Genomic DNA, 27609 nt, shown 5'->3' with positions numbered 1-27609 from the left:
GCGCTGCCCCTGCACACGGCGCCGCTGCTGGCCGCTGCCGGCCTGCACGCCGCGCCCATGGCCGCCGAGCGCGCCGTGGCCTTCATGGACCAGGTGCGCGCCTTCCAAGAGCAGGTGGACAAGCTGGGCCGCCTTCAGGTCGACTCGGCCGAGTACGGCTGCCTCAAGGCCATCGCGCTCTTCACGCCTGGTGAGATGAGATGCGCTCCTGCTCCCGTGGGGGGAAGGAGGCTGCCTCTGAGGCCGCGAGAGGGTGGAGGGTGGTGACCTGGATTGACCCTGGCCCCCATGACTCCCTGACCTTCAGGCTGCTGGGCCTGGCGCCCTGCACATGTCTGAGGGTGGATGGGGGACAGTGGAGGAGGTGATGCAGGCAGTGTGACTCCCCTGGGGCCCCCACCTCCTGATCCCAGGTTTCCCTAACAACCCAGAGCTGGGCCTGGACCCGTGACTCAGGTCCCAACAGCTTCTCTCCCTGATCCCCAGGCTCCCTGAGACCCCCACCTCCTACGCTCTCATCAAGGTGCTCTTCGCGCTGGGGGGCAGAATGAGAGGTGGGGGGAGCGGGAGGGAGGTCCCCGACATCTGGTTCTGGGCTTCACTGCCTGATCTTTGCCCTCCCCAACTTCTGACCTTGTTCTTCCTGCTTACCACGCAGCTGTGGAGGGCTTGCCTGGCTGGGACACCCTGACAACTGGTTCTGGCCGCCCGTGAACTTTCACTCCTTGATCCCTGGGCCCCCAGATTTCTGACCCAGACTCCCAACCTGCCCCCAAGGCGGCCTCCCGGCAGGCAGCCAAGCCGCGTGGGATTGCCTGTGGGATTAGGCAGGGGCGTGTCTTGGAGCCCCTCCCGCTGTGGGCGGGGCCAGGGCGGGGCTGTCCCAATTCTTTCCTAGTCCTTAGTTAACCGGCTGGCAACTGCAAGCCCTGCCTTAGGAGACTGGTGCCATCCAGAGACCGGAAGGTTCTGGATCCCACTCGGTGTCTTCATGGGGTCAGGGATGCAGGAACCAGACCCAGGCCATTCTGAGAGGAGACTTTCATTTGATAAATATGCCTTTGCCCCTCTTTCCCCCCAGAAGTTTCTTTTTCTGCCCCATCGTACACGGGTCCCCAGTTTAGATGCTGTCACAGTCACTGTCACCCCAGGCCCCTCTGTCCGAATGCTTCCTCCTGGCTTTGCCTTCCTTCCCGACTCCCCTACCCAGCTCCTGTTCCCCTTTGAGCTGATTAGAACTTGTCACCCTGCCAAAGGCCTGTCCAAGCTCGTCTGTCCCTCCTTGAGACATCACTGCCCACACTCCTGTGTTACTGTCCTCAGTTGAGGCCACCTCAGTCTCTCTTGAGGATGGACGATGCCTGAGATGCCCTATTTGTGCCTCAGGCCTCCACTTGCCACCTCCTGAGTGCCCCCCTCCCTCTGCACCCAGAGCCCTGGGTGGTAACCCCCCCCCCCCCGTCACCCCTGGAGCCTTGCATCTTCCTGCCAGTTCCCACCTGCTGACCTTGGCCACGTCTCCCCAGATGCCTGTGGCCTCTCGGACCCAGCACACGTGGAAAGCCTGCAGGAGAAGGCGCAGGTGGCCCTCACCGAGTACGTGCGGGCCCAGTACCCGTCCCAGCCGCAGCGCTTCGGGCGCCTGCTGCTGCGGCTCCCCGCCCTGCGCGCCGTCCCCGCCTCCCTCATCTCCCAGCTGTTCTTCATGCGCCTGGTGGGCAAGACGCCCATCGAGACACTGATCCGAGACATGCTGCTGTCAGGAAGTACCTTCAACTGGCCTTACGGCTCAGGCCAGTGACTTCACGGGGCCCGGTGAGCTGTGGCTGGGTCTGCAGACCTCAAGGGACACAATGCTTCGGCCTCAGGTGGGGAGCCCCCCCCCCACCCAGCAGAGGACCCTGGCTTCTCTCCTCAGACTCCTTATTTTTTAAAGACTGTGAAATGTTTGTCTTCTGTTTTTTAAAATGATCCTGAAACCAAAAAGAGAGTGCTGGCCCAGGCTCCAGCCCCAGGTTCCCCAGAACTCCCGACCAAAACAGGAGGGGCGGGACTGAGGGGTCCGTTCCCGGGGCAGCCTGTAGCTCAGCGTCCCAAGCATGAACTTTTGGGATGGTGGGGTTGGCTTCCCTGGTGTGACGGACAGAGGCCTGGTGGCTGGACTGGCGGGGTGGCCATAGCCAGGCAGCGGTAGGATGCACCAGGCAGATCCGCTGGACCTGTAATCCACGTTGGACACTACATGATGAAAGAATGGCCAAGAATAAAGCTATTTCCTACCTGCCTGGCCTCCATCATCTGTCTTCATGAGGGGTGGGGAGAATGGGGGCAACCTTCCACGGCCCCCCACTCCCAGCCGTCTAGAACTCCCACAACCTAACAATAGCCCTGCTCGCTGTTTATTGTTGGGACAGTTTTGTGGGAAACAGGGTGAAGGCCGGGCGGGGATGCTGGAGTCAGCTAGCGAGTCCGTAGGAGCTGAGTACTGGATATTGCTGAGGGCTCAGGTTCAGATTCAGGCCTTGGCCTATGGAGGTGAACTCCAGAGATTTACACATGCCCCAGACCACACACCTTACTGTTTCCTTTGGTCAGCCCTTAATCATGGTGTCTGAGCCCTGGCGTCCCCTGGAGAAACATTCGGGGTAGTTCTGCTACACAATCTCAGCCCAGACGGAGCCCTCCATCCCCTTAGCCATGGCTGTCGGTTCAGGGAGGGCATGTGGCCCAGAGCTGGCCCCTGGGACTTGATGGTCGCATTTGGAAGATGTAACTGAAAGCTGAGCCAAAAGAGGAAGACCAGCTTCCCAGGATGCCTTTGGAGCCCCTGGATCAAGCCATTCCTGAAACCTTTAGGTGTGTCAGTTCTATGACCCAAAATTTACCCTTGGCTGCCTGACCCGGTCTGAGTTTGGTTTCTTCTCACATGTAACTAAAACACTGTTTCAGGGATTGGCATTCGGAAGGTGGGTTATCTAAGGACAAACTGAAATGTGGCCTTAAGTTGATGGGAACGCAAGGCACCACGGATCTTGCCAGGATATCCTGGTCTCAGAAGTGGCCTAGCTCTAGCGGCAGAGGTGCCTGTGGGGTTGACTGCCAGGACTGTGGCTCTGGGGTTGGGGGGTGGTTGAGGCCAGGTGGTGGCACCTCTGGGCCCTGCTGAGGTCTTGCCAGGAAGAGAAAGCCTCCATCAGAGATGCCCCTTTGAAAACGGGGCAGAACTCTGGCCTGGCCCCACAGGCTGCGCTTGTGCTCAGCACTTAAACCTCCTCAAAAATGCTCCTTGATAGCACCCAGCCTCCTTCACGTCGATTGAGGAGGCGGCCTGGGAAGACGGGGCAGTTGAGTCCATCTCCTGTGGCTGAATGAGGGTCTCCTGCATATGCTCTGCCCTCAGGGGACTGAAGTGGGTATGGAATGGAGAGGATGCTGGGCTCCCATTGGAGGGTGGACTGCTTCCGCCCTGAGCTAGCATTTTCCATGATGTCCTGCAGGTGAATGAATGTGTGTCACTCCGATTGGGCTGGACAGCGATGCCCTATTAGTCATAGGACATCTGAGAACGGAGCAGGGCCGTTCTGTCCATCCTGCTCTCCGGTTCCTGGGCCAGAGACTTGGAAGTCTGTCTAGACCTGTCTAGACCATGACTGATTCTGGGACTGAGGACTCTGTGACCAGGTGGCCGACACTGCCTGCCCTGCCTGTAGTATGCCTCTGCATCCCCTTGGACTCCCCTGGGAGGCAGCAGCTGGTCTACCGTCACATGGCGCCCACAGGGAGCTTGGCCCTCCCGATGCCCCCCTCTGCACCCTACCCAGGGCCTGGCATGGAGTGGGCACCATGAGACTCTCTCCCAGAGCCAGGCACAAGAGTTGTGCTCACACAATGCCTGGCATCAGTCACGGCCCAGGGTACAGCGCCGTGGGAGAGGCGGAGATTTTTAAGGGCTCATGTATCCGGGTTGGCATCAGGGACTCCAGCAGGACTCCTGTGCTGAGTCTGCCCCCTTCAGGAGGTCCCCAGTATTGTACCACATGAATTTTGTAGGATGCCCAACACTGAACAGGACTGGGGAAGGTCCTCTGCCAGTCCTGTGTATGTTACAGGACCTGCAGAGACTGGTGGCTCCTGGGGCTGCCCGAGACCAAGCCTGGCTGAGCAGGAAATGCTGGATGTCAGCCCCTCAGCTTCCCACCGGAAGACCACATGAGGTTCTTGAAGGAGAGGGAGCTCTCTGGACAGGCAAGGGTTCACAGCCTGCCTGCACAAGTCATTTTTCCAGAACCTTCATTTTTTAACTCTGGAAAATGGAATAACAAGTTTTTGGTAACAACTGAGTGATGCCAAGGAATGTTAAGCAGCTGTACACAGTAGGTATTTAATAAATGTTTATTACGTTGGGATGGAAACGAGGAAAGACCTGCTTCCAGGGGATGGGCTGAGATCAGGGGTGTGGTCCCAAAGGAGGTTCTGGGAGGGCTTCCTGGAAGAGGGGCCATCAGAGCTAGGTCTCAAAGGCTAGGTATTTGCAAAAGCTACCCCAGGAAGGGGTCACAGCAGGAGCTAAGGCCAGGAGGTAGGAAGAGAAGCAAGGGTGGGGAGGCACCTCCACCCCGATGTGTCCTTCTGTCTGTCCGCCAGGGCGCTCAGAAGTACACAGAACCCTCCTGGTCTCCTTGCTCATCAAATTTCTGGATCTGCATCTTGAGGTGTTTTAGTTTGCCCTTCAGGTAGTGACAGCGAGCCTGCTTGTCCAGGAAGCCGGGGTCCTGGGCAGGGCAAGACCCAGGAAAGTCCTTGTGGGGGTTTGACCTACGGCCCTCAGCTGCTCAACCCTCTGCCTTTTCCTCTCTGAGCCTGTTTTCCTTCCTTGAAACTGAGCACACTGAGCCTCATGGGGACGTCAGGGGAGCAAAGCCCAGGCTGTGGGAACTCAGGAGGCACGACTCACCGTCTGTTTCTTCTCAAATTCCCTCCAGACTCGGGCAGCGACTTCGGCCCCCTTCTGCAAGTAGTAAAAGTGGGGGATGGCTCAGAGAATGCTCAGCCCAAGAGGGATGGGGAAACTGAGGCGCAGATGGACAAAGTGACCTGTCTGGTGAGGACTTCAAGGGCTGACTTTGGCCCTTGTGATGTGGTGCCCGCCCAGCCTAGTGGAGAAAGAGGCCAGAGGGTGTCCCAGAGGCCCGGGTCCACCACGGAAAAGCGCTGTGGGGCGGGGGTTTCTCCCGCCGCTGACCTGGCTTCGGGGCCTGGGCAGGGAGCGCAGCAAGGTCTCCAGGTGCTGGAGCTTTGCCCGTGCAGAGCCCACCTCTTGCTGGAGCTCCAGGAACTCTGGGTACTGGTCCTGGAACACTGCAGCGTAGCGGCTGCGTTCCCTTTCACTTCTCACTTGTGGGTACTTACTGCGGGGTTAAAGTGGGACAGAGTGTGAGTGTAAAGAACCCGTCCCACTCTCCCAATCGGTTTAACTTGTTTTTCTTTGCCTGTGTTGCGCTCCCTGCCCCCAAACGCCCCTTTTCTCTTTTTACTATTTGGTAAACTTGTATTCATTTGTCAAAGCCCCAGGCTCGGTGCACCTTCCCTGTTCCCAGGCATCAGGAACAACGTGGGGGACACTCACAGCTCATAGTCGGGCACTGGGTGGGGCCTTGGCATATGCCCCCCAGGGATGGCTTCAATAGACTTCTTGGTGCCCAAGGGGGCACGGGAGGGCAGCTCATCCTCAAAAACAATCTTCTTAGGTCTTGCCCTGGGGGCTCCTGGTTGAGGCTCGCACACAGCGCGGGGAGCGCTGCTTCCCTGGACCGGAGGCACCAGTCGCTGCAGGTGCCGCAGGAATCATGGTTTGGAGTTAACCAGGGGATGGGGAAGCCAGAATCCCTCAAACGGCGAGGAATGAATCTTTTGCCTCGATTCAGCCTGGGAACCCCCCACTCCCGTTCAGACTCACCGGGGGCCCAGGGCCAGGTGGGCGGGTCTGCGGGTCCCCCCGATAGCCGCGGGTCTTGGGACTCTCCCGGGTAGGCATCCGCCTCGGGGAGGCGCCGCTCGGCCGTCCCTGGGGCGGCGGGCGGGTCTTGCGAGGGACGCCGCGGCCCGCGCGTGGCGGGGGAGGCCGGCGAGCTGCCTGCGGACACCGGAGAAAGGCGTGCCTGGAGGCGGGCAATGTCGGACGTTGCACCGGCAAGGGGCCCCCAGAGCGGCCAACCTTCCACCGACCAGCGAGCTCTCTGGCTCCGCTGCTATTTGCATAGACGCACCCGATTGGCTGTCAGAGCAGCCCGCCCCTGGTTGCGTAAATCGGAAAAGCCCGTGACGTCACCGCGATCTTGAGTCGGCCTGACTCTAGTTAACCCCCGCGTAGCCGCAGCCTCGCCCGCTAGGGCGCGTGAAGCCCACGGACACCGCCCCCGAGAACCCCTCCCCACCGGGACCTCCGCCCCAGCTGCAGTCCGCTGGGACAGCTCCCGTCCGGTGTCACCTGTCCCAGCGTCCGGGTCTCCGAGCCTAGGTCCGCTCCCGGAGAGGCGCCTGAGTCCCAGTTGTACATTAACTTCTAACTCTGGACACAACTGGAGGGGTCGCTTCACACGGCGGGGCGGGTTCTAGCGAGATTGGGCGGGGTTGGCGGGGCGGGGGCGGGGCTCGGCGATGAGGGAAGCCGATCCTCTTTTGAATCGCAGGTTCGAGTCCAACGGAGCTGGTGGCTCGCCTTCTCTGACTGTTATTTTTGGCCTGAAAACCCGGTGGTTTTGGCAAACTTGTACTTAACTACTTCCTCAACAATTATATTTTAAAACGATTTCTCTAATCACTAGATTATTATTCTCTGACCAGCTGTGAGAGGAACGTTGGTTTTCCCACAGCTTTTGTAACTCCAGTGCTATTATGGTTTCCCGCACGTGTATATGTATATTATTTAAAAATTTTTTTAAACTTATTTTTGAGAGAGAGAGAGACAGACAGACAGACAGAGTGTAAGCGGGAGAGGGGCAGAGAGAGAGGGAGACACAGAATCTGAAGCAGGCTCCAGGCTCTGAGTTGTCAGCACAGAGTCTGATGTGGGGCTGGAACCCAGTGACTCGGAGATCATGACCCTGAGCCTAAGTCGGACGCTCAACCGACTGAGCCACCCAGGCGTCCCCTCCCCCGCCAGGTATATTTTAAAAGTTTAAAATCTTGACTAATTTGTTGAGAGAAAAAGTTCAGAAATGATCTGTTTACCTGCAGATTTTTTGTTATTGATTTTTGGGAGCTCTTTGTTTAGCAAGGATGTCATTCAACCAAGTAGGGTGTCTTTTCTTTTTACTATTATAATAGGTGGGGTGTTACAATACGTTTACTTTTTTTTTCATGTAGGAAACGAAGTAATAAGTCCTTTTCTGTTTTACTTAATTCTCTTATTGAAATAGCTTTTTTATTTGGGCTTTTCATATAGACAGTCACCATCTGCAAATAACTTTGCCTCTTTTCTCATTTCTTCTTTCTTGTCTAGTTGCATTGACCTGAGCCGAAGTCAGATGCTCAACCGACTGAGCGACCCAGGTGCCCCGAGATTTTATTTTTAAGTAATCTCTATGGCCAACGAGGGGCCCGAACTCACAAACCTGAGATCAAGAGTTGCACGTTCCACTGACTTGAGCCAACCAGGTGCCCCTTTAAGATCCATTTATTAGAAGTTGCCATCAGGGCTTATAAAAAGCTTTACTTGGTGGTTTTCCACCCATGTTGGTGGGGGTCCACAAGGGCACTTCCAGGCATGTCCCCGTAGTGGCTGCTCACACTTCCACGGGTCTGGCACAAACACTCTGTGCACCTGTGACCGGCCCAGCCTCTCTCCCCAAACTCTCTTGGTCACCCCCTTCACAGGCTTTGCGTTTGCCGTCTGGAGTGAGGATGAGCAGAACCCGGACCAGTGGTTCTCTTGGGACCCCGTCCCCACCCACTCATGACCTCTTCCAGGATCGCAACTTGGGGTAGTGCCCACTGAGTTCTCAACTGAAATGATCAGGCTGTGACCTTGGCAGGGCAGTTTCCACAGACCCTCATGCATTTGTTGAATGACTTGGTGAAGCCTTTGGTTTCCTGAGAGCTGAGGCTGTGGCTGGACTAAGCCCTGTCTCTGAACGATCATCTTCAGTTTCAAGGAAGGCCCAGCACTGACCCTCCCTCCTCCAGGCTGACCTCCAGGCATAGCCCCATTTCTCCCTCACCCTGACCCCACAAGGCTGAAGGCACTGTTTGCCTCTGACTCTATCAGACTGAAGGCTCCTGGGGCTTCTTGGGACTGGCCTTTTTCAGTGTGGGGTAGGTATGGTGGGGGCGGGGGGACCGGAGCGGGGTGGTTCTCGGAGTCACTTCCCAGGCTGACCTTCGGCTCATGCATTCCTCTCCAGCTCATGCATTCTCTGTGGCTCTCGGGGACCGCCAAAGACCCTCCCATATTGTTGCCTAGCCCGAAGGGCACCCCTGCACGCGGGTGGAGGGCAGACAGATGACAGACAAGGTGGGCCAGGGCGGGCCTTTATTTGAGTTTGGGCATGATGCGGATGAAGAGGATCATGCTGATGAAGATGAAGCAGACGATGATGAGCATGGCCCAGAGCAGCCAGTTGACCGACTTCTGTGTGTGCTGCTCCAGCCGTTCCGATTCTGTCTTCAGCTTCTCCAGGTTCTGGTCAGCCATCTTGAGCGAGTGTGACAGGGTCTGGGGGGGGCGGGTGGGGAGAGAGTCAGTGGGACTGCGGCCAAGCAGGGCCTCTCCCTACAACCCTGGGGGGCACGTCCGCTCCTCTTGGCCCTGGCGGGGATGGTGCCCTCTGCCGGGAATTCTCCTCTTGCCCTCTATCGAACTCCTCTGTGAGCTAACAAAGCCCTGGCCACCATGCCCCTCTGCGGGGAAGCCTTCTCTGACGTCCTGGGGCAGAGGCTGGGAAGTTCCCACAGTCCTCACACCTGGTTGTCCTTCTTAATGACACTCTGGGCGGCCAGTGTGTTGGTCTTGAGGCTCCGGGCCAGGCCCAGCATCTCCTCCGCCAGCTTCTCCTGGAGGTTCTGATGTCTCTGCAGGACGAGGTCTAGTTCGGCTGCCGACTGTTTCTCATTGCCCGGCCTGGGCCCTGGCACCCCACTGACCTCACACATGAGTGGACAGGTGCGCATGGGGTGGAGCAGGGGGAGGGGAAGAGATCAACATGTTCCCAAGGAACGCAGAGGTCATGGCTCCAGCCACTGCCCTGCGCGGGCCTCAGTTTCCCCTTCTTTACTTTGTCTTGTAGGAAGAACATCTCCACAAGCGGCTTCTGATCGACGGTTTAGATGCCTGTGGTGGCCCTCATGGTTTGGTGCCTCAGTGGCCCAAGGGTCATCCAGACCTCCACCCCTTCCCCCCTCAGTGCTCCCCAAGGGCTGAAGACACTCACGTTCTCTTCCTCACAACCAGCTCAGGCTCTGTAAGTGAAAAAGGTCAAGCAGGAAGAAGGGGAGGATTGGCCTCCTGTTTTCCAGCTTCCTGATCTTTACCTGTGATGTGTCTGCTACTCTTATGTCGTTTCCTGTCTTGTCTGCTGCCCAGTGAGCTCCTGATCATGCTTCAAAGCCCTAGTTCAATGCCCTCTCTCTTATGAAGTTTCCCTCACCCTTATCTGGGCTCCCCCAGGTCCCTTCTGCTAGCCTAACCAGTGGGCTGGGAGTGTTCAGCTTTATTTCCCCTGGGAGCCATCTCCTCTGCCCTGGCGCCCCCATCAGGCTTGACTAGGCGGTGCCCCTGGGGATATGCTCCCAGGGCTGTGGAAGACCTTGGGCGAGTCAGGTGGAAGATGTGAGGCCGCCCACGTCTTGTCCCAGACAGTTAAGCCTCAAGTCCTGTTTCACTCAGGCTGACTCACCTCCTGCAGAGTCCTATGGGAAAAAGAGAGACGCATGAAGTCACCTACCTTGTCATGCCCCACACTGTCCTTTCTGTTCTCAGAAAGTCCCTACTTGCAGTGAGGGCCCCGGGCAAGTCCGATGACCTCTGTGCCTGGGTTACTTCCTATTGGAGGGTTTACCTGACCCACATACAGTGTCAAGAGAACACCTGTCATCCTATTTTACAGATGAAAACACTGTGTACTCATGGCAAGAGGAGATCAACTCGATCTGTCCTTTGGCTCTGGGCCAGTCTGGGGCTTCACTAGATAGGTGCCATTTTTGCCTTGTACCAAACTCCTATATGGCTAGCAAAGTCCTTCTAGGCTCTTCTGTTGGGAAGCCAACTGTGGGCCCAGGGTGGAGGCTGTTTGGCCCCCTCAGGTCCCTGCATCGGCCAGCATTTGTTCTGGCCACGCACAGGCACTCATCTCCTGTCCCTGCCCAAAGGGTTCCCAGGGCAGGGAGAAAGGCCTACCGTGCCTAGCAGCTCACTCCGCATTTCACTGGTGTACCGTGCGCGGGACTGCAGGTGCACTGTCTTCGTGGCGGGTACCCGCTCCCTGGCTGTGGTTGGCACACGGCCAGGGGCCAGAAACTGGTTGGCTAGTGCCTTCTCTGAGGAGGAGGTCTGCAGAAGAGGGAAACGGGGTCACCAGAGGGGCAGGTCCTGGGCAGGTGAGCGTGATGAGGGCCAAGGAAGTGGTGCACCCCTGCTCACCAGCTTCTCCGCCTGCAGCATCCCCTTTAGGAAATCTACCTTGCGGGAATATTCATTGATCACCTCGGAGGCCGGTTTGCTGGAAGGTGACAAGAGGAAAAAGACAACCTGCCCATTGTCCCTAGTTCTGGGAAGGGTGTGTGCAGGGGCTGGAGCCCTGGGACTCCCCAACAGGAGCTGGCCCTGGGGCCTCAACTCCCATCCCTGATTTGAAGCCCCTGTAGCGTCCTGCACTCACCTTGCCTGGGTTTTCAGGGCCTGCAGCATGTCCTCGAGGGCTCCCACGTACTGGGGAGGGAAAGTGGGGTGTAAGCCTGGTCGCCCCCATCCTCCCACGCCTGCTCATAGGTGGCATGGTCAGAGCCATCAAGAATGGGGGGGGCGGGCCTAAAAAGGGAGGAGCCAGGCCCCAGGAAGGCGGGGCCAGCTGAGCTACAGGGAATGGGGCGGGACCTGTAGGTGGACGTGGCGGAACCGACCGGAAGGGGCGTGGCCAGAGCGGCTCTGGGACGGGGGAGTCGGGCCCGATGGCCGTCAGCCCCATAGGCCACCCTCTGGGAGTCGGCCTCTACTCGGCAGCACCGGTTTCTCTCACCTTTTCCAGACGCCACTCATCCGGGTCCCGCTTCTCCACTGCCATCATCTCGCAGCGGCAGAGCAACCGCACCAGGTTCAGCTCCAGCCTCGACGCTGCCATCCCGTCGCGGCGGTACCCTGCCCCTTCCGTCGGCGCCATCTTGGCGAAGGGCGGAAGTGCCCTCGTCTTGACTTCTTCCGGGCGCGTCCACTGTTTGCTCGCTGTTCCATCTTTGTTTGGGGCGGAAGTAATGTCTAATTTCAAGGAGAGGCACTATCCTGTTCATGTTAATTCAGTGCTGAATAGCTTTTTCCCGCGCAGGCGTCTTACTCCTTCCGGGAGGGTTGAAAGGACAAGGTCCTTCGAGGTCAGGTCCATGTGCAGTACGTTCTCTGCTCACTCCTTTCTTCCTGGTCAGAATTTCTCCCTCACGCCCACTTCTGCTTGGGTTCTTCCCACACTGAGCTCTAACGTGTCCGGGCAGCCTTCCTTGTTCTTCCTGGGGTACGGCCCTTGGACTAAGGAATCCAAGGCTTAGGGGCCCATCCAGTTTGTGGTGATGAGCTTCCGGGTCTGACGCTGACCCCATCCCCTGCAGTGGCCTTGAGGGAGTTTTTTAACTTTTCTGGGCCCTTTTCCTCCTTTGGGAGGAAGTTTGGGTGGTGTGACAAAGCCTGCCTCCAGGGGGACATTAGTAGCTCTGGGGTGAGAACCCCACCTGGGTCTTCAAGCAACCAGCTGAGGCCCATTCTGTGAGTTCCTCCCCCCGCCCCCCCAGGCTGGCAGAGGATAGGGTGAGGAGGGGGACTTCAGAGGGACTAGAGCTTGGCACACCGCCCTCATCCGTCTTCCCATCCCTCACGTCTGGTGTGGCCTGATCGATCAGCACCTGTGGGCCTGGTGTTCTCGAGAAATACCATGAAGGGGAAGACACCCAGGGTGGATGGAGTCCAGGGAGCAGATGAGGCAGGTTCTGAATCCCATCCCAAATACGTGGCCTTGGACAAGCCTCCCAACTCTCCCTCAAGTGCAGTCTGGACTAGAGTTCTTCACTGTCCCCCACTGCACCCCCCTGGGCCCCACCTGCCAGTAGGTCCCCACAACGGCACATCTGATTGCAGCCTGGGAGCTGGTCTGAGAGGGGATGGTGGAGGTGTGTGTGATTTCTGGCTCTGCTGGGCCCACCAGAAACTGGTCCCTTCCTGGGGCAGATGGCTCCAGCAGCTGACATTTAAGCCCTAGCTGGGGAGAGGCCTGGTGCTGAAACGGGGCACCAGGAGGCAGCTCCCGGACAGCAGGCTCTGCCAGCCCCTCACCCCTCACCCACTTCCAGATCGATAAACAAGCCTTTCAAGCATGCCCACCCACCACCCTAGTGCCAGGAGCACGTGTGAAAGTCCCAACAACAGCATTTGCTGGACAATCGCAGCAGGTCCTCCCAGACCGGGGGGCATGTCCCCCTGCCCTGCACCCGTCTTGGCTGAGGCCACAGGGTGGACCCCCCCACCTGCCAGGCCCTGCTTCTCTGACTCTGAACCAGCCTGAACAGGAATTGCACGCACACACCTTTCAGGCACTTTTTCTTTATTTCACACGGCTCGTGGGGCACCTGGGGCACCTCTTGTCCCAGACCGGTGGCCGTGTGTCTGGGGAGCGAGCCAGGCCTGAGAGAGGGGAGGCCCCGCTCCGGAGATTCCCCAGATGGTCCCTGGAGACCAGTAGGAATGTACAACCCCAGGCCTTGCCCTTCTTGCTGGTGAGCGGTCCTGAGTTGCGGCTCCTGTTCGCTACACGGAGGGGCGGTGAGCCAGGGATGGCCTCCTCCAGCCTCCGGAGTCCAGGGCGTGGTGGACAGAAGAGTGACGGCCACATTCAAGTCTCCCTGGGATGTGAGGTCTGTGGTGCTGCGGGCAGAGGCTGCCTACCACCCCTGCGTCCTGACTCCAGCCACCAGCCCTGATCCCCGGAGAGGCTCCAACTCTCCTTCAGAGGCATGTCAGCCAGCTGGGCCAGAGGATGAGTCCAGGACAGACTTGGGGCACAAAGGTCCAAATCCCCTGTGCGGGGTCCTGGCCCGCAGACCGTGGGTCCCGAACCGTCCTCAGTGCAAGTCCAAGCTTCCTACGTGCGGGCGGCTGTGCAGGCTTTGCTCCCAAGACTCACGTCCAGGTTATAAGGGCGATGCCGGGCGTTAATATAAAAGTTTGTACATACACGTATAAAAAAACCATTTGGTCTCTTGTTAAGGCTGTTACAGTTTAAAGGTATGTAAACCACGCACAAAGAAACAGTTACCATAGAAACAAAAAGGGAGGTGGGAGGTGCCAGGCTGCCCACCGTGATTTGGTGCTCTGGGTGGGCGTGTCTGTGTGACGTGGGGGCTCAGCAAGGGCCACTGGGCCTCGGCTGGCCTCCCCCCGCCTGGACTCTGCACTCGGAGCCGGCGGCCACCTCACATTGCTCTTGGAGCTTTTCATTCGGAATCCTTCTTAGCCAAATACTGGCTCTGCTGCTCTCGCCCAGCCCCGGCCCTGGGTCGTCCTCAGACATGTGGACTCTGGCGCCATGGGCCCTCAGCCGTTGGCCTGGCCCGATGTGGGGGGCAGGCAGTAGGTCGGGGGGTCCGAGTACCTCCGCTTGGCCCCAGGAGGCTGGTCGTCCTCGTCCAGGGGCCCCAGAGTGCCCTGCATGGGCAGGTGCGCGCCGGGTGTGATATACACAGAGTGTACCTGATCCGGGCGGCGGGCGGGCGGCTCTCGGCGCCTCACTAGGGCAGCGCCCTCCTGGGCAGCCGGTGCCCGGCCGGGGAGGTGGGAGGGTAGGCCGGGTGGGAGCTTGATGTTGGTTGTGGGCATGATGGGGGTCCGCCGGGGGGTCTTCACTCGGACCGTCACGAAGGACGACGGCCTTCGTCGTGGAGGGGCGGCCGCCACGGGGAGGGGGCTCAGGGCGGGCGCGCTGGGGCTGGGGAGAGCAGGCGCGGGGGGCCCTTTTGAGAGACAGACGGCAGGGTTACTGCAGCTTCAGGGCCAGTAGATGGACCCTTGCCCCGGGGCCTGCCGGTGGCGGACATGGGAAGGAGAAAAGCAGACGCTGCCTTAATACTGACCTTCTGAGGCCCCCCGCCCGGCCCGCTCGTCCAACAGGCTCTCAGTGCTGGCCGATGTTTCCGAATCCAGGTTTTCCTCATCGGAGCCCCGAGGGTCCAGCTCTGGCAGGCGGTAGGTGATGTCCTCCCTGGGAGGGGAGGGGGTCACGGTGTCTAAGGCTGTTCCCAAGGTGAAAGACCACCCATTGAGAATGCCGGGCTGGTAGGGGACAGAACAGGCCTCCCTGGTCCTGGATGGGAGTCCCTGGTCCTAGCGGCCCCAGCACCATCCCCAAGTCATACCTGGCCCCGAGAAACTCACGGAAGGGACGTGTCAGGCTGCTGACGGCAGTCCCTGTACTGAGCTAATGACCTGCTTCTGCCTCAGGGCCTTTGCAAGTGTTGTTACCTCTGCCTGGAGTGCCCTACCCTGTTCCTAAGACTAGGGTGGCTGGGTGGCCCAGGTCACACCTGTTCTCCTGGCCTAATGTTAATGGCACCTCTATTCACACGTCTTAACTGGATGACAAGTTAGTTGGTCACTCTAGCGAAGACCCAACTTCCAGACAGGGGCGCCTGTCAGTTATGCTCGACTTCGGCTCAGGTCATGATCTCACAGTTCGTGAGTTCGAGCCCCGCGTCTGGCTCTGTGCTGACAGCTTGCGGTCTGGAGCCTGTTCTCTGTGTCTCCCTTTCTCTGTCCCTGTACCACATGCACGTGCATGCTCTCTCTCAAAAATAAACATTAAAAAAAAAAAAGACCGACTTCCAGACAGAGTTGGGGCATTACCCCTCTGCTGCCCCGTCTTTCCCCATGGGCCACCATGGTTCCCGGCGGTCCAGCGTGGGGTTTCAGCTGAGCCCTGGGCACCCTGCGAGGTGGGTCCTGGATGAGGGGAATGAGCCTAGCCCGTCCCCCTCTTAACAGCCCGTCCGCTATGGCAGAGGGGCCTGGGGGTGGGGGCCAGGTGGCAGAGCCGTGGACAGGAAGGGGGCAGAGACACTTGCTTCTCCTCCTTGATGGACTGGATCCGCTCAATGAGGATCTCCTTCTCGCGGTCCTCATCACCGCTGGGCACTTCCTCTTCGGGCAGCACCCCCAGCTCCTCCAGGGCGCCGGCACTGCTCCCCCGGGCCTTGGGGCTCTTGTTCTACGACAGAGAAAGTGGCAGGTCTGGCTGGCCCCTCTGGACGATGGGGTCAGTGCTCGTGGGCGGGAGAGGGTGGTGTGAGCAGCTCTGGGAGAGGTTAGTTGTGATGTGGAAGGGTGGGCTTGGCGAGGCCACTCCGGGGATCACGTGGGGACCGGGTGGCCGGTGCTCAGCCGATTAGTCATCCTCGGCACAGGTGGGCAGCAGGTGGTGGGCCTCCCCCAGCATGCACTTCCAGAAGGTTAGGACATGCTCAGTCTATCCTAGGAGACCACGGGTTCGAGGGGAACCCAGCATGCACCACACCCGGAGACATGCAGGGTGGGCCTATGGAACACGTACGTACCAGGACCCCCTCATAGGGAGACGAAAACCCCAGTTTGAGAGGCCAGGGCTGGGAAAGAGATGAACAGAGGGTGACCACACAGCCACGATCACCACACAGGTGTTAAGTCACGGGCCCCCGAGCCACATCTGACTGCGGGGACAAGGATGGGGTCCTCCCATGGGAGCCCAGGACCTGCCCCCCGCCCCCAGGCCTCCACCCCCAATGTGGGGCCACTTCTGCTGTGGGAAGTTTTCCCTGTAGGTGGGGCTGGTGGATGACCCAAAACATCACCAAGTGGGTGCCAGGTTCCCTGCTGCCCTTTGAGGGGCAGTCGGCAAGAGGCTGAGTGAGGGAAGGGGTCATTTAGCCGACGTGGGGACCCTAGTTCCCAACTATGCTCCCGTGAGGCCCCTAGCCAGGCAGCTTGTGGCCGAGGCTGGGCAGGAGGGCAAGGAGAATTGGCGTGAAACCACGTCCCCTCCCCAGCCCCGCCCCCCCCCCCCCCCCCCCCCCCCCCCCCCCCCCCCCCCCCCCCCCCCCCCCCCCCCCCCCCCCCCCCCCCCCCCCCCGCATCCCTCCACTCACAGTGTTCTGTCGAAGGAGCGAGAGTCTGCGGAAGGCGATGCTCTCCGCCGCCTCCAGCTGGCTGATCTCCTCCATCTTCACCTTGTACTTCCTCATCTGTTCCTTGATCAGCATCTCCACGCACCTGCGGGCAAAGTGACTCAATTACTACCCCAGGATGGCCGGTGTCAGGGCCTGGTGTCTGGAGAGGCACCGGCTGGAGGCTGGGCCGCGGTGGCCAGGCAGAGATCCAGAGACCAGGCAGGGCCACAGACACAGCCACGGGCGGTGTCACCTCGGTGCTGGCTCACTGTGTGACCTTGTGTGGCTCATTCCACCTTTCTGAGCCTGAGCCTCCGACTCGACAAGGCTCCCGGTTTGCAGGAGGAAGTACATGGATCAGAGTGAAGCGATCCCTCAGAGTCACCCTGCAGGGTGGGGGTTCTCTGGAAGTATGAGGACCAGGGAGGCGGGTGACTGTCACAGGGGCCGCAGCCAAGCAACCCCGGGGGCTCCAGAAGGTGCACCGTGAGTGGTAAGTGTGTGGGCGGCTCCGCCTGCCAGTGGAGGAAGGGCGGGCAGCTCGGCCTGGACAGAGAGTCACATCTCAGGTCTCCCAACATCTCGGCCACATAAGGAAAAAACGGGCAAAGAATGTGCCAGAAGAGGCTGGAAACAAATCTGTCAACAGCATGCAGCTATGGGGTAGCGTCAGGGCCACATAAGAAACTGCCTAGGGTGACAGGTTCTTATTTTTACAACTCAAAGCCTGAATAAGGTCCTCGTAGTCACTGATGTCTAACGCCTTTCTTCTGAGTTCTTTGGAAGAATTCTGAAAACTTCTGAAGACTATGCAGCGAGCAGAAGGGGAAGAAACCCCCAGACCATTGCTGCTTCTGCCGGCTCTCACCGCCAGCCAGAGGCCAAGATCATGGGGGCTTTGCCGTCTACCCTTCTCCCCGCAACTGGAGGCGAGGGTTTTCTCCTCTTTTTTGCTTTCTCCAGCCTCAAAAGCACTTGGAATGGATGCCTTAGCTGCCGGAGGAGACAGTGTGGGGGCTGGGGGGTGGGGCCCTGGCGCCTGGCACTCACGTGGTGACCTTGAGGACGTCCTTCATGCTGGTCAGCGGGTCAGAGTTGTCGGGGCAGCGCAGGAGGCACGGTGCGAAGATGATAGCCAGAGCACTGGGCGACATGCGGTTCACGTCCTCGAGCAGGGCCACCCTGCGTGGCGAGTGGCAGTTAGGGGTGGCCAGGGCCCCAGGGCTGCTGCGGGGAGAGTGGCAGTGGTACTCTGGAGGCTAGGCCCGCCCCCCCGGTCCTGGGGTGCAACCACCAGCCCAGGGAACGCTTCGGGGGGCTCCTGACAGGGACCCCCACCCCACGGAGCATGGGTGGCAGGCACTTGCTTGACGAGGTGGAAGATGAGCCGCTCCAGAGAGTTGTGGTTGGCTTCAGGCAGGTGCTCGAGGACGGCATAGATGGCGGCCAGCTGCTCCTGCTTCCCCGGCAACTCTAGGAGGGCCCCGGGCGTCAGCTCCCCGAAGCGCGGGCCTCCACACCTTCCCGGGGTGCAGGGGCGCCTCCCGCCACCTGGGGGCTGGGGGGGGCTGGTGGCAAGATGCGGGGCCACCGAGGGGTCCTGGCCCTGCCCTAGGCTGGGGACCTGCACGCGGCCGGCTGCCTTGAGCCTTGGTTTCTCAGCCGTGCCTCCCTGATTGGCCACGGCGAGCGCACGCAGGCCTAACCCTGGCCACGGCCACCTGCCCTGCCCTCGCCGCTGCTGTGGGACTCACCCACAGCTCGGAGGAAGTCGCCGTACTGGGCAAAGGTCATGAGGGGCTCAGGCAGCTCCCGAAGCCACTGCTTGAGCACGCCGGTGATGGCATGGATGGGGAAGTTCTCTAGCCGGACAGCCGAGGGGTCTGCGAGGGGGGGGCGGGGGCGGGGCCAGTGAGGGCTGGTGGGCTGTGCTGGGCCCGGCCCCGCCTCCTGCCCCCTTGCCCTTGACACCCACCAGTCTGCAGGGCCTGTCGGAGCTCCCTCGTGCGGTTGGCAGCGCCCGACTTGCGGTAAAGGCCCTCGGTGTACAGGCCATGCATCTCCACGTGTTCCAGAAGCTTCTCCAGCACAACGGGCACCGAGGCCTTGTCACTGGTCAGGCTGTCCACGCAGACGCCAAAGTGGCCTGGCTCCGCGCCGGGCTCACTCTGCAGTATCAGAGGTGGGGGTCAGGCCTCCTGTATTTGCTCCATCCCTCCCTGCCTCCCAGAGGCTGCTGGAGGCCCCAGGCTGAGGAGAGCTTGCTGGTCGCTTGGCAGGGGCTCCCCATGTAGAGTGGTCACAGCGACCTCAGGGCACTTAGTCCTGCCTCCCGCGTGCACAGAGTTGGGGACAGGGCTCCGGAGGGGCAGGGCTGGGGGGTCTGAGAGGCACACATAAGCCCAGTCCTGTCTCAGGGGACCTTGAGGGGCTGTGGACCAGCCCCTCGCCGGACACCTTCACACCAAGCACACCCTCTCTGCCACATCGCTCAGGATGGCCTCCCCTAGGTGTTCTGGAAAGTTCCCTGCCCCGGGGAGCTTACCTTGCTCCTGCAGGTGTAGGAGCAGTAGGTTTGAATCTTGGGCACACACTTCTTGTGGCAGGCCATCTTGCACACTAGGAGGTCACATGGAGGGGCTGGTGTCACAGATGGTGCATCGAGGGCCCTGGTTTCTCGAGGCTACGTGCCCTGTCGGCCAGGGACCCGCTGACCAGTGTCTGCATTTGAGTCCTACGGACCCTGCCCCGATTCCGAGGCGAGGAAGCCATGCGGGTAGACGTTCACAGCTGGCGACTGTGGCCTCAGCCTGGCCAGAGGAACAGGGGCGGGGCTTGGGGGAGCCACACTCGAGAGAGGAAATTGGCTGAGAACTAAAAGGAGGGGGCAGCCAGTGTCCTGGTCTCAGGACGGTGACTAGTGCCTGGGTATCTGTGATGGACACGAGGGGACAGATGGCTCTTTACACAGGGGCCCAGGAGACCAGAGGCCCTGGGCGGAAGAGCGAGAGGCCCGGGGAGAGAGAGCTGATCGTTGCAGGAAAATACAACTGCCAGAGACTGGCTGACCCGGCTGCGGCCGCCTGCCTGCTGGGTCATCCTGGGCTGCATGTTTCTGGGGGTCCCTGTGGCGCTGACGGGCCTTGCCTGGCACACGAGGGAGGGACTCTGGGGGTCTGGAGAGGCCCTGCAGTCCAGCAGCAGGGGCGGTGTGTACCCAGGGTGGGAGGGAGGACATGGGGTAACCTGCTGGGGTGGAGGACAGGCTACAGAGGTGGCTGGGGGCCTCAGGGCCCCTGAGAATCGGGATCTGCCCCCCAGGCGACAGAGAGAGATCTGAGTGGATGAGAGGTGGCCAGGGCAGGGTTCCAGAAAGATCCATCCTGTGGCTCGAGTGAAGACCCTGGTGCACAGTGAGGCTTTGGGGACATGATGGGGGATCAGGGGGCTTGGCAGGAGGGTCCCCAGGGCAAGGTGAGGGCCAGACGGTGTAGCAGGTGAGCCAAAGATTCTGTGGAGGGTCCCTGGGCATGCAGAAGGGTCAGGGGCTGCAGTGGGAGGGTCAGGAGGTGTGGTGGAGGGTGGGGCGGACAAAGTGAAGGGTCAGCGGGAATGGTGGTGGCATCAGGGGACGTGGGGGGAGGGTTGGGGCACTCACCGCTGCAGAGCAGGGCCTTGTCCATGAGCCAGATGTAGGAGAGGCACTGCTCGCACGACTGCGGGATGCTCACCTGGTAACTGGTGAACACGTGCCCGTTGTGTTGCTGGACCTGGGGGCCGTGGAGGAGGCGCTGAGCGGCGGGGGAGTGGGGGCGGGGGGTGCAGGCCCTCTGCGGTCTCCCCACGAGGCCGCCCGGCATGCACGCTGCCTGTGGCATCTTGGAGCCGAGGTTCCCATTCACCGCCGGGGTTCCCTAGGGCTGGGCGGGAAAACACGCTCACGCACACTCCCTCTTGTACACATGCAAATACTCACAGCGCGATCCTGCTTCCGCTTCTTCTTCTGGGCTTTGCTCTGCTGCGAGGGAGCACAGAGGTGACATCAGGGTGGGTCCCCTGGGAGCCCCCCCCCCGCCACTGTCCCCGAAGCCACGCCACCAACCTTGGGCGGCTCGAAGTCATTCTTGGTGTGTCCGCGAGTGAACTCGTCGAGCAGCGACTGGAAAAGGTTGAGGACCAGGTTGGTGTCCTTCTCTCCCCGCTCGGCCGCCAGGTTGTTCACGACAATCTGGTAGTTCTCCATCAGGTCCTTGTAGCCGACGTGGATCTTTCCGTTCTGTGGGGACGCAGGCGTGACCCCGGGGGAAAGACAAGCAGGGAGGGGGTGCCTGGGAGAGGGCATGGGGATCCCCACGGGGGCCCTCCCCGGGGCTGGGGGCTGCACGTACCGGGACGGAGTACATGGTTTTGAGGTTGCTCCTGAACTTTTCGGTGGCTTCAATGAATAAACTCTCAATGGGCGTCTTCAGAGACCGCAGGTCGTTTATCTGGAGGAGGAGAGAGCGATGCGCTGAGCCTGAGTGGCCTCAGCTCACGCATCTGATGGGTGTTCTGCTCTGTCCCAAGTCCTTCCCCGGCTCCTCTGGGAAAAACATCCAGGCCCTGTGGCTAATCCTGATCTCTTCAATCGCTTTAGTCCAGGTTTCAACCACCCAACATGCGGGGCTGGACCACACCGGGGTGTGCAGACCAGCACCCCAGCCCCCACGGCCCAGATGCCAGTACCACTCCCCCGTCAGGACAACCACAACCGTCTGCAGACGGAGCCGACTGTCGCCCAGGGCAGGGTCATCCCCGGCTGAAGACCACTAGTCTACCCGGGCCCTTCCCGCCGCCCCACACGGGCACTTAACACTGAGCCGTGCCCCAGACGCGTGCCCTGGTTATTGATTCAGCCCCACTGTATACACTGAGCACTCAATCAGCATCTGCCCCGAGACCCAATGTGTTGTTTAACCTTTTAAATGTTCATTTATTTTTGAGAGAGAGAGAGACACACACACACCCACAGCACAGGTAGGAGAGGGGCAGAGAAAGAGGGAGACAGAATCCGAAGCAGGTTCCAGGCTCTGAGTTGTCAGCATAGAGCCTGACATGGGGCTCGAACTCACAAACCATGAGATCATGACTTGAGCCGAAGTTGAATGCTTAACCGACTGAGCCACAGTGGGGCTGCAGGGCCACCAGGGGCGACCAAGCACTTCCTCTTCCCCATGTGGCGCTGTAAGACACCACAAAGGGTCTTCAAACAGCAGATTTCAAACTTCCTGGGCAGGCATTGCAGGATAAACCCCATCGGCCTGACGCCTGTCCTGCATGCACACGCACACGGGCAGGAGGGGACTCTGGCCTGAGGACCTCGGGACAGGTATGTCCCACAATCGGCATCTTGGATGCAACACAGTTCTACATTTTCTTTTATCGTTTCTTTCTTTCTTTTTAATGTTTATTTTTAAGAGGGTGAGCAGGGGAGGGGCAGAGAAAGAGACACACACACAGAATCCAAAGCAGGCTGCAGGCTCTGAGCTGTCAGCACAGAGCCCAACACGGGGCTCGAACTCATGAACTGTGAGATCATGACCTGAGCTGAAGTTGGATGCCCAACTGACTGAGCCACCTGGGTGCCCTGGTTCTACATTTTATGTTCAGTCCCTGTATTAAGACCCGCTGACATTTTTTTTTAAAGTAAGCTCTATGCCCACCATGGGGCTTGAACTCACGGCCCTGAGATCGAGAGTCACATGCTCTACCGCCTGAGCCAGGACCTCAAGACCCACTGAGTTTTGACACGAAATGTAATGCGAACACAGGCTGCAGGTGTTCCCATGTGAGCCTGGGGAGACATTCTGCAGTAAATGAGTGCATATCAAATTTAGGAATAAACATCTGGTTTCTGGAACTTTCCATGCTGGAACGGTGCACCTGGACTTTCTGTTGCTCGCACACTAAGGGCTGTGGGGTGGCGGCTCAGAAAACTGCTGGCTGCTGAAAGCCATTCTGGGGAGGCCCAGCTCTGATTCCGTGTGTCCCCCCACGGCCCCGCATATGCCCCTGGGGGACCCACCTTGTTGAGCAGGAACTCATCCAGGTACTTGAGCTCGTTGGCGTTGGTGATCTGGCGGAACACCGACTCCCGCCACTTCTCGGACACTGTGATTTTGCCGATCTTGAGGTTTCGGTTCTTCTTCCCTTTGCCTCCTGGTTCCTTGGTGTGCTTCTCCCCAGCTGTGTGGCGGTGCTGGTGGCTGGAGGAGGCTGGAGGGAGGGGCAGCTGGTGAGGTGGGTGCTGGGGAGGCGGGGTCACAGAGAACCAGGACCCCGCCCTGCCGCCAACCTGGGTCTGCAGCCAGAATGTGCCCTTGCAAGGACCAGCCCTGAAGCCCCAGGGGTGAGTGCACATCCCCAGGGACCCTGGTGCTCCGCCATCCATCCCTGAGGCTGCCAGCGACCAACCTTCTAGATTCTTTTTGGTGGCAGCGGCTTCCAGCACGGTGTGCCCCGGCACTGTGTTCTCAGTTTCCTCCGCACCCTCCAGGCTGGATTTTTTATCTTTGTTCTTGTGCAAGAAAAGTCTTTTAAAAGTGGACCTGCAGGAGGAAGTAAGAGGTTTCGTTTAGGCCTCTGGACACGACAACGGAAGCGCGGCCGAAGAAAGCGTCCGCTTCCTATAAAGAGAAAAAATAACACTTTTCTTGGTTATCAACACAATGAGATGCTACTAAAAATGAGATGGGTTTGTGTGGACTGACAGGGGGTCGGGTGAAAAAGCAGGATGCAGGGCCGACATCACAGCGTGACCCCATTTTCTTTTCTTTTTTTATTTTTGAGAGAGAGACAGCATGAGCAGGGGAGGGTCAGAGAGAGAGGGAGACATAGAATGAAGACAGGCTCCAGGCTCTGAGCTAGCTGTCAGCACAGAGCCTGACGCGGGGCTCGAACCCACAAACCGTGAGATCATGACCTGAGCCAAAGCCAGATGCTTAACCGACTGAGCCATCCAGGCGCCCCCCCAACCCCATTTTCATATATTAAAAAAAAAAAAGATACAGAATTTATCCTCTACCCCCTTAACATGTTTTTATGGGCTCAAGTTTTAGGGGGAAAAATCAAATAAACCACCAAATCATACACTGAATGGTGTGGCCCCCAAAAGATGTGTCCATGTGCTAACGCTCAGGACCTGGGAGTGTGACCTTATTTGGGACAGGGGTCTTTGCAGGGGTGCCAGGGTGGCTCAGTCGGTTAAGTGTCTGACTTTTGGTTTCGGCTCAGGTCATGATCTCATGGTTTCTTGAGTCTGATCCCTGCATCAGGCTCTGCACTGGCAGCAAGGAGCCTGCCTGGGATTCTCTCTCCCTCTCTCTCTGTCCCTCCCTGCTTGCACTGTCTCTGTAGATCTCAAATAAATAAGTAAACTTAAAAAAAAAAAGATCTCTGCATATGTGACTGAGTTCTATGTGTCATAGTCTGAATGTGTGTGTCGTCCCAAATTCATGTGAAGTGTAACACCCAGTGTGATGGTATATTAATTTTTTTAATGTTTTTTTTTAAAAATTTTTTTCTGAGAAAGAGAGAGAGGCAGCATGAGCAGGGGAGGGTCAGAGAGAGAGGGAAACACAGGATCTGAAGACAGGCTCCAGACTCTGAGCTGTCAGCACAGAGCCCGACGTGGGGCTCGAACCCACGCACTGTGAGATCATGACCTGAGCCGAAGCCGGCCGCTTGACCGACTGAGCCCCCCAGGCGCCCCCCAGTGTGATGGTATATTAGGGGATGATTAGATCACTAGGGTAGAGCCCCTATAAATGGGACTGGTACCCTTATAAGGGGGACCCCAGAGAGTTCCCTTAATCCAGTGACAAGTATCCTCAGCAAGAGAAAGAAAACAGAGGAGAGAAAGTCATGTGAAGATGGACGCAGAGAGGGGGGTGATGTGGCTGCAAGCCAACGACACTAGGAGCCTCCGGGAACCCGAAGAGGCAAGGAAGGGCCCTTCCCCAGGGCCGGCCGAGGGACCCGCCTGGCGGACACCCTGATTTCGGACCTCTGGCCGCCAGGACTGTGAGAACTGAATCCAGTTGTTGGGAGCCCACTGGTTTGTGGTGCTTCGTTTTGGTTGGCGGGCTGTCCCCATAGTTGTGGGGACTCCGTCTGCAGGCCTGGGCTGGCCCTTCCTCTGCCTCCCATCTCTGCGTTAGGATCCAAGCTCCCCTGTCCCATGGCTCGTGCTCTCTGCTCCCTGATGGAACCGTCCGGAGCACCTCTGTGGGGCTTTGTGGGGACAGAGCCTTGGCCTAGTTTCTTCCATCCAAGGACCCAGGAGGGGTTCCTGAGGCAGAGGGGGCTGGGTTTGGATACTAGAAAAAGTCAAACGGAAACCGTTTCTCTGTGGACCCAGAGGAGGTGACCCAGATTGGCTCCAGACTTCAGCGGGAGTCATTACGCTGGCCTGTGGCCACGCTGGCACGTGGGGAGGTCATGACCCGGGCTCCATGGGGGGCCTCTCATCCCAGACTGAGCATACGCCTGCCCCACTGAGCTTTGTAACTGCCATCAGTTTAGGATACCAGACGGGAGGCCTTGGCAGGGACCCCGGGCATCCCCTGGTGGCTTGAGCCACCTCCAAACCTCACACTTACTTAGAGTCGGCCTGGGGGCCTGGGGACAGCCCCGAATCCGTGCCGGCAGACACGTCGCCCGACTTCTTCTTCTGGACGGCTGGCTTCTTGGTGCTGGGCTCCCCGTCCACCATTTCTGTAGAAGGCTGCAGGCAACAGGGCCGGGTGAGCGGAGGCACGGAGGGCTTGCTGCACGGACAACACGGGCACCTGCGTTCCACCGACCTCCCTTCTGAGTCGCACTTCGGGCAGAGCCAGGGCACCCAGGGGGAAAAGCGGGTTTGGACCCCGAGGGGCAGGAGCTGCCGCCTGAAGTTTTACCTGAGTCTTGGTCTGGGACGGGGATGGGAGGAACTTGGAGACGTCGCTCGTGGATAATGAAATACGTCTCTCCCTGCAAGATCACAGAAACGTGGCTTTTATTTACAAGAGTGAATTAGGAGACGTTTTTGGCGGTCCCAACTCGGGTGGGAGGGGACCCGGGAGGCTGCCGTGCGGGACAGCCCAGGCCAGACGAGGGGCCAGACACAGGGGTCCGCGTGCGAGGCCCAGAAAGCCCGACCGATAGCAGAAAGGCCACATCTTCCTCCAGCTCTTTTCCCCTCTGGCCAAGCAGGCCTCGGGGCAGACTCTGGTATGCAGCCAAGTAAGGCTCAAGAGTTGGGCCACTTTTTGAATTCCTGGGTGAGCGCGGTCACCTCTACTCTCTGATGAGGAAACAGAGCCAGGCAGGCTGGGGAGTGGCAGGTCGCCCCGAGACACTGCCTCCCCCAGAGCAGGGGGATTTCTGTGCAGACACAGCTCGCTGAGGAGGAGGACCCAGGGTTCCCGCTGGCCCCAGGCTCCGCGGCTCCTGGCAGATGCCTCTCCTTCTCCTTCCGCTGCCCCTTCCCCCTCCTTCCTCGGGGCTCCCACACACAGAGCTGCTCACATGCTTCCGGACATGTCCTGTGGTCGGGAATCCATGTGTCCCTCCACCCTACCCACCCAACCCAGGGTGTTCAGACAAAGGAGGGCCCGGGGCTTACTCTGTGGGTGTGAGGGCTGCCCCCACGGCCCGGTGCCGCTCGCTGAGGTCCAGGGACTGGCTCAGCATGGTGCTGGAACCAGCGGCCATCAGCTTCTTGCCCCGCCACAGCTCCACGGCGCTGGCCAGCCGCTCAGAGTCTGGGTCCCGGTACCGCTGGATCTGGGTGGAGCCCCCAGGGCCCTCGGGCCTGTCCTGTGCCCCCAGGTCACCACCCAGCTTGCTCTTGTCCTTGGGAGTCTCAGGGGTGGTGCTGGAAGCCAGCACGCTGACCCTATTGTCCAAGGCTAGGCTGGTCGGCCGGTTCACGTGGCCAGGCATCGGGTCCCCACCCTCGGGCCCCTTCGGGGCTTCTCCGGGGAGCTGGCTGGCTGGCACGGCCTGCGGGGGCTCCTCCGGCCGCTGCTCAGGTGCATTCTCTGTCTCCGTCCCCACGTCTGAAAGGGTTTCATCTTCTCTGCTCTCCTGTCTGTCTTCTGGGAGGCTCCCTTCTTGCTCTAGGATGGCCCTTCCAGAAGTTTCTCTGAGGGCAGTCTCTTCCTTACAGGACTGGATGTGTCTGTTCTGGAGCTTCACATGCTCCAGGCCTCTCTGCCGCCGGGACTCGCGCTTCTCCCGGCTGCTGGGCACTTTCTCGTGACTCTCAGCTGCGGTTTTCTGGGGTGAGGGGGGCTTCTCCAGGCTGGGGGCCTCCTCCTTCTCGGGTGGCAAGCTCTCCGCCAGGGGCTCATCACTCGGCCACACCTCGGGCTCCAAGACCGAAGGCTCCCTGTCCTCCAATGATTCTGGGCCTGGCCCTCCCTCTGCTGCCTCTTCCCTCAGGGCTTCCTGGGCTTCCCTCTCCTTCTCTTCAGCCTTTTGCTTCTCTGCGACCATCTGCCGGAAGCTGGCATGAGGAGTGAAGGGGGCAAGTTTAGGAACAAAGGTGCGCGCTACTTCCAGAGTCCCCCCTCCCCCAGGGCATTAGGGGCCCCTGTGCCACCCATGGGTGTGGGGCTAGGCTCTGCCTCTGCCAGGTGGGGTGACCCTGGACCTCGGAGATGCTTCTGGAAAGGCGGAAACTGCCCAGCTACAGAAGGGGGATACAGGAAGTGGCCCCTTACTGTCATGGCCACCTCTGCCCTGGGTCTCCCTACTGTGGGAGGGATCTGTTACGAAATCCCTGAGTTCCCGGGGCGCCCGGATAGCTCAGTGGTTAAGCATCCGACTTCGGCTCAGGTCGTGATCTCTCCGTTTGTGGGCTTGAGCCCCGTGTCTGGCTCCGTGCTGACAGCTTGGAGCCTGGAACCTGCTTCAGATTCTGTGTCTCCCTTTCTCTCTGCCCCTCCCCTGATCATGCTCTGTCTCTCTCCATTTCTCAATAATAAATAAATATTAAAACAAAAAGAAATCCCTGCGTTCCTCGGGTCCCTGGCCGGGTGAATGCCTCAGCCTCACATACAAGGAGGGGCGAGGGGAACCTGCCATAGGCTGGTCCTTGCAGCCTGAACCCTCCGCCTCTGAAGCCAAGTGTTTCATCAATAGGCCCAGGGTGGGCAGGTGCAGGGGGTGCAGAGGGGGTCCCTGGCAGAGAGCCAG

At 59.5% G+C, this 27609-nt stretch overlaps 4 protein-coding genes across 11 annotated transcripts in view; 1 reads left to right on the top strand and 3 right to left on the bottom strand.

Annotated features, from left to right (window-relative positions):
• The window catches only part of NR2F6 (nuclear receptor subfamily 2 group F member 6), a 9584-nt gene extending 7300 nt beyond the window's left edge, over positions 1-2284 (top strand). The window contains exons 4-5 of the mRNA XM_029917850.1: positions 1-190; positions 1527-2284. Of these exons, the coding sequence (XP_029773710.1) occupies positions 1-190; positions 1527-1801 (465 nt within the window). The 3' untranslated portion in view covers positions 1802-2284. The remainder of the gene's footprint in view (positions 191-1526) is intronic.
• A 2092-nt stretch (positions 2285-4376) lies between these two features.
• Positions 4377-6595, bottom strand: OCEL1 (occludin/ELL domain containing 1). The gene is made up of 6 exons (XM_029917242.1): positions 6488-6595; positions 5957-6133; positions 5627-5826; positions 5243-5408; positions 4955-5008; positions 4377-4772 (listed from the first exon to the last, which is right to left on the bottom strand). Exons 1-6 carry the CDS (start codon positions 6554-6556, stop codon positions 4650-4652), a joined length of 789 nt encoding a protein of 262 aa, XP_029773102.1. The 5' UTR covers positions 6557-6595; the 3' UTR covers positions 4377-4649.
• A 1917-nt stretch (positions 6596-8512) lies between these two features.
• On the bottom strand, positions 8513-11395 carry USE1 (unconventional SNARE in the ER 1). Its single transcript, XM_029916936.1, has 8 exons — positions 11232-11395; positions 10875-10924; positions 10637-10715; positions 10394-10546; positions 9894-9906; positions 9429-9456; positions 8962-9136; positions 8513-8713 (listed from the first exon to the last, which is right to left on the bottom strand). The coding sequence occupies exons 1-8, from the start codon at positions 11370-11372 to the stop codon at positions 8531-8533; spliced, it is 822 nt and encodes a 273-aa protein (XP_029772796.1). The 5' UTR covers positions 11373-11395; the 3' UTR covers positions 8513-8530.
• Positions 11396-12780: 1385 nt separating this feature from the next.
• MYO9B (myosin IXB) overlaps positions 12781-27609 on the bottom strand; it is an 89435-nt gene continuing 74606 nt past the window's right edge. For 5 of the 8 annotated variants that reach the window (XM_029916771.1, XM_029916776.1, XM_029916773.1 and 2 more), the window contains 19 exons: positions 26033-26917; positions 25326-25398; positions 25026-25150; positions 22840-22973; positions 22451-22641; positions 20775-20873; positions 20489-20662; positions 20363-20404; positions 20045-20156; positions 18932-19005; positions 18362-18554; positions 18141-18269; positions 17754-17859; positions 17437-17568; positions 16366-16489; positions 15799-15846; positions 15310-15452; positions 14323-14450; positions 12781-14202 (listed from right to left, as the gene is read on the bottom strand). In XM_029916771.1, coding sequence (XP_029772631.1) covers positions 13787-14202; positions 14323-14450; positions 15310-15452; positions 15799-15846; positions 16366-16489; positions 17437-17568; positions 17754-17859; positions 18141-18269; positions 18362-18554; positions 18932-19005; positions 20045-20156; positions 20363-20404; positions 20489-20662; positions 20775-20873; positions 22451-22641; positions 22840-22973; positions 25026-25150; positions 25326-25398; positions 26033-26917 — 3328 coding nt within the window. In that variant the 3' untranslated portion in view covers positions 12781-13786. The remainder of the gene's footprint in view (positions 14203-14322; positions 14451-15309; positions 15453-15798; positions 15847-16365; positions 16490-17436; positions 17569-17753; positions 17860-18140; positions 18270-18361; positions 18555-18931; positions 19006-20044; positions 20157-20362; positions 20405-20488; positions 20663-20774; positions 20874-22450; positions 22642-22839; positions 22974-25025; positions 25151-25325; positions 25399-26032; positions 26918-27609) is intronic. The other 3 variants (XM_029916774.1, XM_029916778.1, XM_029916775.1) reach the window with 3 other exon arrangements.

The sequence above is a fragment of the Suricata suricatta genome, chromosome 12 (assembly GCF_006229205.1).
Source record: "Suricata suricatta isolate VVHF042 chromosome 12, meerkat_22Aug2017_6uvM2_HiC, whole genome shotgun sequence".
NCBI classification, from domain to species: Eukaryota; Metazoa; Chordata; class Mammalia; order Carnivora; family Herpestidae; genus Suricata; species Suricata suricatta.
The sequence above is the reverse complement of the archived record's forward strand: the minus strand, read 5'-3'. Positions and strand labels throughout refer to the sequence as shown.